General features: G+C 42.7%; 1 protein-coding gene across 1 annotated transcript in view; it reads left to right on the top strand.

Annotated features, from left to right (window-relative positions):
- Window positions 1–13,022, top strand: part of LOC141111492 (uncharacterized) — a 75,193-nt gene that overhangs the window by 17,206 nt on the left and 44,965 nt on the right. Inside the window, exons 4-6 of the mRNA XM_073603784.1 lie at window positions 3,272–3,400; window positions 5,830–5,952; window positions 11,142–11,252. Coding sequence (XP_073459885.1) covers window positions 3,272–3,400; window positions 5,830–5,952; window positions 11,142–11,252 — 363 coding nt within the window. The remainder of the gene's footprint in view (window positions 1–3,271; window positions 3,401–5,829; window positions 5,953–11,141; window positions 11,253–13,022) is intronic.

Raw genomic sequence — 13,022 nt, 5'->3', positions numbered from 1 at the left:
CTTTATCTTTCTTTCTTTCTTTCTTTCTTTCTTTCTTTCTTTCTTTCTTTCTTTCTTTCTTTCTTTCTTTCTTTCTTTCTTTCTTTCTTTCTTTCTTTCTTTCCTTCCATCTTTCTTTCTCTTTCTTTCTTTCCTTCCATCTTTTTTTCCTTCCATCTTTCTTTCTCTTTCTTTCTTTCCTTCCATCTTTCTCTTTCTTTCTCTTTCTTTTTTTCTTTCTTTCTTTCTCTTTCTTTCTTTCCTTCCATCTTTCTTTCTCTTTCTTTCTTTCCTTCCATCTTTCTCTTTCTTTCTCTTTCTTTTTTTCTTTCTTTCTTTCTCTTTCTTTCTTTCCATTCATATTTCTTTCTCTTTCTTTCTTTCCTTCCATCTTTCTCTTTCTTTCTCTTTCTTTTTTTCTTTCTTTCTCTTTCTTTCTTTCCATTCATATTTCTTTCTCTTTCTTTCTTTCATATTTCTTTCTCTTTCTTTCTTTCCTTCCATCTTTCTTTCTCTCTTTTTCTCTTTCCTTCCTTCCTTCCTTCCTTCCTTCCTTCCTTCCTTCCTTCCTTCCTTCCTTCCTTCCTTCCTTCTCCACCCATCCCCCTTTATTTCTCTCTTTGTGACAGCCTACCAGAATAGGTAGGATCTGTGAGAGCAGCTTCCCTGTGCAGCTCTGCTTGAGGAAAATATATCTTTATTATGCCCACTTACCTACCCCCTGTACTGTCCACTCCCCTATACTGTCCACTCCTAATACAGTTCATTTTCATCCCTTGAATTATTTTTCCCATTATGGGAGTGAGTGGGGCCTCATGTCTAAGTTTTGCCTAAGGCCTCACAAAGTCTAGAGCCGCCTCTGTATATATATATATATATAAGAGGACAGATTACTCTCCTTTGACAGGGCTACAGTCAGCACTAGAGAAAGCAAATGCAGCCGACTGTCCCTTCTGTGGTCTGTGCCAGAAACCCAGGACAGCAAGGGAATCCAGCGGCCATGGCTGCGCCCTAGGCATCAGTGCCCCCTAGTCGGCTGCCTAGTTTGCCTTGCAGAAGCACCGGCCCTGGGAAGGAGATGCCCCCCCCCCCCCGCCCCAGCTACACGCTCTCCATTGCAGCACCTAAGGCAGGTGCCTCTCCTGCCTCTGGCTTGGCCCAGCCCTGGATCGACTTGCACTTCTCTCTTCTCATAAATCTTTTTTCTATCTCTTTCATTTTTTTTCAGCAGATGCCTCAGGCAGTTCGGCATTGATCCTCCTTGTTCTGCTCTCATTTGACACTTTTGTTTCTCAAAAACATATTTTCTATTTCCTTCTGTTTCAGCACATTGCCTCAAGCAGTTTAGAATTTCTGTGCTCTTGATTGAAATTCTGAACTCTACATACTATAGAAACCAGTGTTACAATATGACATCTCGGTCTACTGTCATTATTTACAGTAGCTTTGTTAGTTCCAAGTCATTGAGTTTTCTCCTAATGCTTGTCAGGACCTTCTCAACCTTGGGAGAAGTTCAATAACATCAAAATGTAATCAAGTAGAGGAGTGCAGCGTTATATCATATGGATCTTATACTATTACCAAACAAATGGCCCCTGCCCCCACCTATAACTGGCCTTCACAGCAAGGAGCACATGGAAGGGCAAACACATAAAAGACAAAAACAGTCTTCGTTGGACAGTCTGTTTTTAATGCAGACTGCTGGACAGGTTCATTCAGTTGGTCAGCAGAATGGTTGGTGAGTTGGAATGTTCTGTTTTTGTCTTTTATCTTATACTATATGGCCTATGTATGTGGACCACCCTCCACATAGAGTTCAGATGTTTCCAGTGAAGTGTACAATTAATGCTACAACATATAAAGACATTTTTGACAAATGTGTGCTTCCAATTTTGTGGCCAAATCCATTTCTGTTCCAGCATGACAGTATCCCTGGGCACAAATCCAGCTCCATAGAGATATGGTTTGATGAGTTTGGTTTTGAGAAACTCAAGTGTCCTGAACAGAGCCCTGACCTCAATTCTACTGAACACCTTTGCGATGAATTGAAATGCCCATAGCAAGCCAGGTCTTCCTTTCCAAGTACCTGGCCATCCTCTTTTGGCTGAATGAGTACAAATTCGCACAGACACACTCAAAAAATATTGTGGAAAGTCGTCCCAGAAGACGGGAGGCCACAAAATGTGAAATTCCGTGTTAACAGCCATGGTTTTGGAATGAAATGTCCTACAAACTCATATAGGTGTAACAGTCAGGTGTCCGGACACCATTGACCGATTACTCACCTGGTAATAACTTTTTCTGCTGGTTAATACTTTGCACTGGGACTCTACTAAAAATGGAAGTGTGATTCCAAACAGAAATGGAAATAAAGAACATTCTTTTCGATCTGTAGTCCTATCTTGTACATTTTATGTCTGTGTGAAGAACTTTGGAGGACAGTAAGAAACTCAGATTTAGGGCCCATCTCTGGTATATTGTCTGGTGACTAAGATGATACAAGAGAATGTCTGATACTGTCAGTAAAACCTTTTCTACATGTTTAGCTAGTAGTAGTTAGTTATATTCTGTGGAGCTGTTCTGTAATGTTGAAGATGTTTCCTCACTTATCCAAGGTCCAATGGATGTTGGGAACATTCCCCAGCATTTATAGCTTCAAATATGAGTCACCTTAATCAAATCACACCTTTGTTACATCTTCATCAATGTAAGGTTTATTAAGAAACGACACAAATACCGCATCTCTCAGTTTTCATGGCACCATGGATATTGGGTTACGTAATTAGAGCAGTGTGGTTTCACAAACTCACACCTCCCATGTTTTTGGACAATCAGAATTTGCCTTGACACATAACATGACACCATGGCCATGGAATTGCCTCGTTAGCACTGGCATGATGATCACATGACTTTGTTTGTAAATAAAAGGTTAGGGTTACTGTTATGGTTCATTATTATCTACCGTCATGTTCCCAGCTAACAAGGGGCCTTTTTGCACACAATAAGAGGTCCAGGATAGTTGAATGGGACTTCTCTAACCCTCATGAGCCATTTAAAGCCATTACACCCTTAAAAACCACGAAAATTTGTACCCTAATGCATTTTAGCAACATTTCAACAATACAAAAACTGATGTTTAAGGGTTAATCTAACCCAAAACCTGCTGAGCTTACATAGAGCCATAAAATAATGTTCTGCTTAATTATTAAGACTTCAAAATTGTCTTTGAAGAATACTTTTGTATCATACTTATGTTTTTTTTTTTTAAACTAACATTATCATGTTCTAACAGTGCCAGCTACCAGTTCCCAGGCCAATGAACTTGTTTGCCCATCATGCCGAGGGCAGTTCTGGTGTGATCAAGAGACGAATATACAATGTACTGGCAGTGAGAAAACTTGCATTTTTCAACCTTCATTAGGTATTTTAACATTATTTTATGTTTGTATGTGTTTATTTACTTTAATTAAAAAGCATTTGACATGAAAACACATTCCCAACCACATCAAAATTAGTCTTTAACCCTATCAGTGCTTTGAAGTGATAGAGATGCACGAGGCTGCCATCTTTATCTTGGAAAAGCTTCTGTCCTTCAGCTGTATTGTCCCAATGACCATCGGATCGGTCGGCCTCCATGACTTACTTTTCATTGCTAGGGGGAGGTGGCCAAAGCCAGTTCCTTCTGATGCCTAGGGCAAGAGGAGAAGGCAAACGTTCTGGGGAATGTGGTGGGTCAATGTGTGTGTATATGTTGGAAAATGGAGGCAAAATGGAATCTCATGGTACAGTATGGACTTACACAATGAATTTAGAAAAAATATAAATTTATTATACAAAAAATATTTGTAGACAAATGTATACTAAACACCGGATGCTGCTCATTGGGCTAGCTTTACTGTTTAGTATTTTTTTTAATTCATTAAAGTGTATCTTTTCCAAAAAAATTAGGTTTGAAAGAACACTGAGCAAATATGGTGTTACATAAAATATTGCAACGACCAACATTTTACTCTCTAGGGTCTCTAAAAAAAAGACGGAGGCTCCTTACCTCGTGATCAGCTGTGACCAATCAGCTGTGAACCAGGAAGTGCCGGTAAACGACTTTCCTCGGTTCGCTCAGACAGGGAGAGCCGATCGGCGGCTCTCCCTGTCAGAGGGAAAGGTCTGTGCTGATAATCAGCACATTTATTATTAGTGCAGCCCCCATCAGAGGTGCCCATCAGCTGCCAATCACTGACTATCAGCTGCCAACCTGTGCCCAATAAAGAATGCCTGTCAGTGCCCAAAGTGCCAATCAGTGCCCATAAATGTGCCAATCAGTGCCCCATCAGTAATGCCTGTCAGTAGCTCTTCATCAGTGCCGCCTATCAGTGCCATTTATCAGTGCCATCTATTAGTGCCCATTAGTGCCGCCTATCAGTGCCCATCAGTTTTTGTTTTTTTAAATTTTCGGTCTTTTTGTAGTTTGTTTAGCAAAAAATAAAAACTTCAGTGTAGATCAAATACCACCAAAAGAAAGCTCTATTTATGGGAAGAAAATGCTAAAAATGTAGTATGGGTACAGTGTTGCATGACTGTGCAATTTTCATTGAAAGTGTGACAGCACTGATAATTGTCCTGGGCAGGAAGGGGGGAAAGTGCCCGGTATTGAAGTGGTTAATGTGCAATATATTGACTGTACCATTTGGATAAATAAACGTTGTTTTTTACGGCTATGCCTGGCGTTCCTCTGACCCTGGAGATAACATGAATGAACGAAAACCCATTTGACAAACTTTTCCAAATATTCGTAAATTAGAATATTCAAAAATTCGTAAATTTGAGTAAAATTTGGAAATTTGAAAAAATGTGTAAATTCGGGAATTCAAAAAAAAATCATAAATTCGTAAATTGAAAAAAAAAAAAAAAAACGGAAATTCTTACATTCTAATAAATTCGTAAGTTTGGAAATTCGATAAAAAAACAGAAATTCAAAGAAAATCAGAAATTCAGAAATTAAAAAAAAATCTAAAATTCGGAAATTCGAAAAAAAATCAGAAATTCGGAAGTTCGAAACCCTGAAAATTCGGAAATCTGAAATAATAACTAATTAATAATAACTTAACTATTACTAGCTATTAAATTATAGATATTGGAATTTCCTTTCAAATTTGGCTGTTGGTGAACGTAACAAATATAAATTTATTCCGAAGTTACGAATTATCCGAAATAAAGAATGCCGCATCTAAACGAATGGAACGTAACTAATTAATAATAATAAATTACAATAATATTAATAAAAAAAATTTTATTATTATTAATTTGTTCCGTTCCATTTGTTTAGATGCGGCATTTGTTATTTCGGATAATTCGTAACTTTGGATAAATTCGTCTTTGTTATGTTCACTAACAGCCAAATTTGAAAGGAATTTCCAATACCTATAATCTAATAGTTAGTAATAGTTAAGTTATTATTAGTTAGTTATTATTTTAGATTTTCAAATTTTCGGGTTTTCGAATTTCCGAATTACCGATTTTTTTCCAATTTCTGAAATTTCCAATTTTTATTGAATTTCTGATTTTTATCGAATGTCTGAATTTCAGATTTTTTTTCCAATTTCTGATTTTTTATTAAAATTTTTTAGAATTCCCAATTTTTTTTTAATTTAAGAATTGCGATCATAACTAATGACCCAAAAAACAAAAAAACAAAAACAAAAAAACAAATGAAATGAAAACAAACAAATTTTTCGGCAGTGCACATGTCTAGTAATTATACAAATATATCCATACCTGGAATTCTTCATTAACTGTGATTTTACGTGTTACCTGAAATTGTTTCTAAATTTGAGATTTGTTTGTTTTCTTCAGAAGCTGTGATGGGCTGCGCAACTTCAACCCTCTGTGATGTGGCAGATTATTCCTATAATTCTACAAATTACTTTGTAGCAATAGAATTTTATTGTTTCCCTGCAACCAGCAGCAATGCAACAGGTAAGAAAAAGACTATTCCGTTGTGCCTATGAAGGTTTCGATGTGCGGAGGTCATGGTATATCTAGTAGTAGTTGGTTGCATTAAATTGGACTTGAGTAACGTTATAGACGTTTTGCAAATCATTCAGGCAGTCCCTTCAGCACATACCCCAGCCTCAGTCACCTTCATAGGCGTGTGCAGAGGGTGTGCCAGGTGTGCATGGGCACACCCTAATCACTACGTGCAGTCAGTGGTGGCCCGTCCATAAGGGGCGCAGGGGCACCCCCCCCCCCAATCCATTCGCCTGGCCCCTAATCTACATGGACGCATGGATGCCAATACATTTTTTATTTGGAAGCATGTGATTAGAGCCGGAGGCTTTAATTGGCTTCAAAAAGGGTGGGCTCGGGGGCGCAGTGCCCTGCACCCCCGAGCCCACCCAGTTATGTGACAATAGCGATTGAATGTTCACTATTGCTACACTGATCCTCCTCCTGGCCAATCAGGAAGCAGGTCTTGTGACCCCTCACCCGATTGGCTGAAAGGACAGGCGATCCTATTGAACACCTAGGAGGAGGGAGGAGCCGCACAAGAGAAGTGGCCTTGATGCAAAAGAGGAGGAGAGGACACAGGAGCCACTGCCCACCGTCTGTAGGAGCCAACAACCTGCCCATAGGAGCCGACTGCCCGTAAGAGTCCCTCAACCCGCCCATAGGAGCCCGCAATCCAGCTGTAGGAGCCCGCAATCCGCCTATAGGAGCCCACTACCCGTAGGAGCCCGCAATCTGCCCATAGGAGTCCACTACCCGTAGGAGCCCACAATCCGCCCATAGGAGCCCACTACCCGTAGGAGCCCGCAATCCGCCCATAGGAGCCCACTACCCGTAGGAGCCCGCAATCCGCCCATAGGAGCCCACTGCCCGTAGAAGGCCGCAATCCGCCCATAGGAGCTCACTGCCTGTAGGAGCCCGCAATCCACCCGTAGAAGCCCGCAATCCGCCCATAGGAGCCCACTGCCCGTAGGAGCCCGCAATCCGCCCATAGGAGCCCACTGCCTCTAGGAGCCCGCAATCCGCCCGTAGGAGCCCACTGCCCATAGGAGCCCGCAATCCGCCCGCAGGAGCCCACTGCCTGTAGGAGCCCGTAACCCGCCCAAAGGAGCCTGCAATCTGTATGCTGCCTGCCGCCGGTAGGAGCCCCCAAGCTAGTTGGGGTAAGTGCCAGGGATGGTTGTTTGCACTGCACTCCGAGCCCACCCACTTGTGTGACAATAGCAATTTAATATTCGCTATTGTCTTCCTGATTCTTCTCCCAGGCTAATCAGGAAGCGGGTCCTGAGACCCGATTGGCCCGAGAGGAGAAGCACGGGCCTCCATTCTCCCACATCATCCAGGTACGCCTGACACTTTGACTCGGCTCCCCTGGTCCCCTGGTCTCCAGTCCCGCTTCCCACCTCCCGCAGGGGTAAGTGCAGGGCTGGTGGGGTGGACGGGCGAGCGAGCGATGGGGGGGGGATCGACTGAGCAGGGGGGGTGGCCATTGGTTTGTTTGCCGCCCCCAAAAATGAGCACCAGCTGGCACTGCGTGCAGTGCAAATTCCCGCTACTGCCTGGGCTACCCCCCGCTCCGCAGTGTTGCAAGCTTCCCTCCTCTCTCCCTGGTTGCTGCAGGATGGAGAGCGGGGGAAGGGGCTAGTAAATATGTAATTTACCAGTCCCTTCCTTTTTTAAACTCACTCACTGTGTTCATTCAAAACTGAAGCATTGTAAACTGTGTTTACTTTGCTTCAGTTTGTGAATGAGCAGAAAGTGCTCTTGCAGGGGTCTCCAAACTATGGCCCTCCAGAACTACAATTCCCATCATGCCTGGTCATGTCTGTGAATGTCAGAGTTTTACAATGCCTCATGGGATGTGTAGTTTTTCAACAGCTGGTGGGCCGTAGTTTGGAGATCCCTACGTCTATTGGATGAGATGTGTTGAGTGTGGAGGCCATTGGAGTACAGGGACCTCATTGTCCAGTGGTGAGATGATTGGAGCTTTGTGACATGGTGCATTATCCTGCTGGAAGGAGCCATCAGAAGATGGGGACACTGTAGTCATAAAGGGATGGACATGGTCAGCAACAATACTCAGGTAGGCCGTGGTAACCACTTCAGCCCTGGAAGATTTGGTTGCTCAATGACCAGGTCATTTTTTGCGGTTCGGCACTGCGCCGCTTTAACTGACAATTGCGCGGTTGTGCAACGTTGTACCCAAACAAAATTTGACATCCTTTTTTTCCCACAAATAGAGCTTTCTTTTGGTGGTATTTGATCACCTCTGCGGTTTTTATTTTTTGCACGATAAACAAAAAAAGACCGACAATTTTGAAAAAAAAAACTACCACTATTTTATTCTCTAAGGTGTCTGCTTTCAGAGAATATATAATATTTGTGGGTAATATTCAGGCCTAAAATTATTTTTTTAAACGTGTGCAAAAAAACCCTGCAAAAACAGCTCTGGCAGCGAAAGGGTTAATTATTTTTTTTTAGGTGGGGGGACTGGAGCTTCTCTTTAGTTGACATTAACCTGCTGGTTCCTTTTTTTTTTGTTGTAAAAATTTGCATGAGACCCCTAAGAATCCCCCCAAAATACATACATGACACCATAGGTGTGCGCAGCCTAATGCATTAGGGTGTGCACCCTTAAGCTCAAACGTACATGCATGTGTATGTATCTACATATATATGATCCTGGCACATTGATCTCCCTGCTGGCACAGTGAAAGAGAAAAGGATAAACACTTCTCTTATGGCAGAGCCGGTAAGAGGGAGATCTTTCCCATGTTCCTGTTGCTACACAGAATGATAACAATAATGCGCATGGGGGGATTAGGGTGTGCCTGGGCACACCCGGCACACCCTGTGCGCACACCTATGCATGACACGTAGACCAGGTTCACAGTTGTGCAGCCGCGGCTTCCAGCCTGGGGTCCGGTGCGTTTCTGATCCAAATTTTTGCCTGAATTTGCACCTGAACCGGACCCAAAACACGCACAGGGCCCTTTTAGAATGCACATCGTGGCCGCCCCGGACATGTGTGAACCGGCTCCATTGCGAATCATGCGAACTGAACGCAATAAAAAAAAAATCGAATTCACACATACACTATATTACCAAAAGTATTGGGACGTGCTTCTGGAAGAATGTTTGAACATTCCCATAGACACACTCCTAAACCTTGTGGACGGCCTTCCCAGAAGAGTTGAAGCTGTTATAGCTGCAAAGGGTGGGCCAACTCAATATTGAACCCTACGGACTAAGACTGGGATGTCATTAAAGTTCATGTGTGTGTAAAGGCAGGCGTCCCAATACTTTTGGTAATATAGTGTAGGTGAACTCAGCCTTAAGGTCTCATATGTATCTTGGAGGATCCCAGAGATCCACATGCTGTTAATAAAATAAAAAAAAGAGAGAAAAAAAGCCGGCATGGAAATGTCAACTACCACAATCTAAATGACTTCTAAATGCCTTGGTACCCCCAAACATATTATTAAATCATTAAAGTGTTACTAAACCCACAACAGTACAATCAGTCTGTATATGCAGTAAAGCATGCTTGTTATACTCACTATGGAACCTAAGGGGTTAATCCTCTGCATTGTGTAAAAAGGCTGTTTGATCCTGTCTTCTCTGATCCTCACCTTCTTCCACTGTCCCCAATCCATCTGCTGATAGAACAGAGTAGTGGTGGCTGGTGGTATATTTTTTGGGGTCCCGTACCTACCCTATCTAGGTCGGGGGCCTCTGCTTCTCCTCCTTCCTTGGCTTCACGCCGGCGTGGCTTCCCCTGCATCTCCTCCCTACTCCTCCTCCAATAGAGTCGCTTCTCCTCTCAGCCAATCTCAGGACTTGAGCCTGGATTGGCTGGGAGGAGAATCAGAAAGACAATAGTGAATATCAGCCAATTAGAGCCTCCAGCTCTAATCATGTGCTTCTAAAAAAAAACAAAAAAAACAAACCCCATTGGAATCCATGTGTCCGGAGCCCTGCATGTAAATTAGGGGACGGGCACATGGATTTGGGGGGTGGCGCTAGAGTTACCAACTTAGTGGCAACCCTAGTCAAACCCGAACACTTTAGCGGCACACAGCAATTTTTTGTTTATAATATAAACTATACATATATTTTGCTATTAAATAACATTTCTAATTGTATGAAGTTAATAAGAAGAGTTCCCCTTTACATCAGAGGCCACAGAGTTCCCCTTTTACATCTGAAATTGCAAAGTTCCCCTTTTACTGTAAGGAGAGACTCTGCAGACTCTGATGTAAGGGAGAACTCTGGGGACTCTAACATAAGGGATGCTCTGGGAACCCCGATTTAAGGGGGGACACTGAGAACTCTGAGGTATGGAGAGGACTCTGATGTAAGGGGGGACACTGTGGCCTCTGGTGTAAAGGGGAACTCTGATGTAAGGGGTGCTCTGAGAACCCTGAATTATCTTAGTGTACTCACTCAGAGGCAGGAGAGAGAAGGGGGAGACTTCAGTCACAGACAGGAATGGATGGTGAGCTCACTCACCCCTTGGCAGTCAGCATCTCTTATCTAGATGTATCTGGAAGCCATAGTCTGGTCTGAATAATGTGCCGGGTTTCAGGCAGTCTGAAACCTAGACACATGACTCTGAACCCAAAATGTCCAGATGAATCCCGTACAGGTGGCAACCCCGCCACTTTTCTTGGGAGAGTACATGTGATCAGCACAGGGCCAATCAGAACTGTCCAGACAGAGGGTTAGGGGTCCTGCAGCCTCAAAGGACAGTCAGAGGAGAATGAAAACTCCTCCTACAAGCTTTAACCAGACACTGGTAGAAGTCATGAGACTGCTATATACTGCTGATGAGAAAAAGTATTTAGCAGTTCATATTTTGTAAAATAATTGCATTTCCATGTTCTGTGTATTGAGGGAGACCAGATATAGTGAATGCAGGGTCCTGGGTTTAGTAACACTTTAATTGTTTTTTTTTTTTAAATGAAAGCAGTGTAAGCACTTGAATTGTACTGGTTATCAGCCTTATACTGGGGGAGGGAGAATAAATAAGGAGCCAATCAAATGGACTGCAGTGCAAAGGACATGCTGAAAGGAGGAGAGAGCAGAGTGACAGAGAGCTGAGCTTATCAGTTTTCAGTTTTGAAGTTCATCTTTAATGTGATTGTTTTGTATTTTAGGCACTTCATGTGTCGTCTGCTCATCCTGGAATTCCCTAACATGTAACGCCTCATTAAGTGTAATCCCTGCAAATTCCAAATGTGCGTCCGCTTACCAGATATCCACCACAAGTAAGAGACATTTTTATATTCTTTTGGTTCGCTCTCATCTGTAAACTTTCTTCCTTCTGTACAAACATCTAAAAATCAGAAGGGGCTAAATATAAATCTCAGAATATTATTTTGTCAGCTGCATAATAATAGCTCTAATGTTTGTTTTCTACTCAAAAAAAAAGTCTTTCTTGGTTTTTATTGTATATTTTATACATTTATCACACAATAACAAATAACTTATCACAACCTAAAAAATAAAAAGCAGTAAACACTTTATTGGGGGTTATTATCTAAAGCCCCGTTCACACTTTTCCGGTGTCCGGTGCCTTAAAGTGTCTCTGAACCCACAACAGTGAAATCAGTCTGTATATGCAGTAAATCATGCTTGTTATACTCACTATGGAACCTAAGGGGCTAATCCTCTGCAGTGTGCAAAAAATGGAAAATTTCTATCAAATACTTACCGTAATTTTCCTTTCCTGACGGACTCCATGGCAGCCTACCTGTGGGAAATAACTAGCCATACACACCCAGGTGGGCAGAGTGCTGGACAAAAGAAAAAAGGTTTAATTGTCACCATCAACAGACAAGATACGTAAACCAAATTTAACAGAAGATAACAAAGCTGGCTCTATGCAGTAGTGCATCATGAACGTGTTAATTGAAGACCACGAGGCCGCCTTGCAAATAAATCCTGGAGCCACGTGACGTGAAGCCGCCCATGATGTAGACACACTCCTAGTTGAGTGAGCAGTCACCACTTCTGGAGGCGCCAAGCCCTTAGCTTTGTAAGCCCACTGAATGGCCAGAACAATCCATGCTGTGATAGATCTGGTAGAAGCACGCATTCCCTTATTCTTCCCATGAAAAAGAACAAACGGGTGGTCAGTCTGACGGAACGAAGCTGTAGCTTCTAGATATTGACTCGGAGCTTTCCTGACATCTAGGGGATGAATACTGGAATCCTCAGAAGATTTGAACATTGGAAGAGCAATCTCCCGGATTGTCGTGAAACACAGATGACACTTTGGGGTTTGAACCCAACATAGGGATTAAGACTACCCGATCAGGAAAAAAGGTTAGAAATGGCTCCTTGCATCCCAGAGAGCTGATTTCAGAGACCTTCTTGGCCGATGTTATAGCCACCAGGAAGGCAACTTTTAGAGAAAGTTCTTTAATAGAGGACTGATCTTCATGTTCCAACTCTCTGCAGGACAATGGGAAGATCCCATTTAGAGAATTTTGGCTTTTTCTGAGGTCTGAGCCTTATTGCGCCTCTGAAAAAGTGCTGAGTAAGAGGGTGTCTAGCCCAGGAAATGCCCATAAAAGGCAGAAATTGCAGAGACTTGGACCTGCAGCGAGCTGACTGACAAGGAGAGATCCAAGCCCAATTGTAGGAAGCCCAGAATATTATTTATCTTTGGATTATTGCAAGACCCTGCAGTGGAAGAGGTGTAGTCTGCAAATTTTTTTTCCAGATCGTCTGGTAGACCCTGTTGGTGCCTGCTCTTCTGGCATTCAAGAACGTGGAGATAGCCCTACTTGGACAGCCTAGGCCCATGCTTTCCCAGAGGTGGTTTTAGACTCCTCTCTGTGGTGCTTAGATCTAAAGGGAGATCTATGACGTCTGGAGCCTGAAGAGGAGTGACGACATTGAGACCTAGGACGGTCTTTGTCTTCACATGCTGTGCTTTGGTGTTCAGACCTAGAAGGGCTGAGTAAAAAAGAAAGGGTTAAGAGCTTCTGAATGAGTGAACCCAAGCATCACAGGCAGAAAAGATCTAAATC

Source organism: Aquarana catesbeiana, linkage group LG10, assembly GCF_042186555.1.
Source record: "Aquarana catesbeiana isolate 2022-GZ linkage group LG10, ASM4218655v1, whole genome shotgun sequence".
NCBI classification, from domain to species: domain Eukaryota; kingdom Metazoa; phylum Chordata; class Amphibia; order Anura; family Ranidae; genus Aquarana; species Aquarana catesbeiana.
The sequence above is the reverse complement of the archived record's forward strand: the minus strand, read 5'-3'. Positions and strand labels throughout refer to the sequence as shown.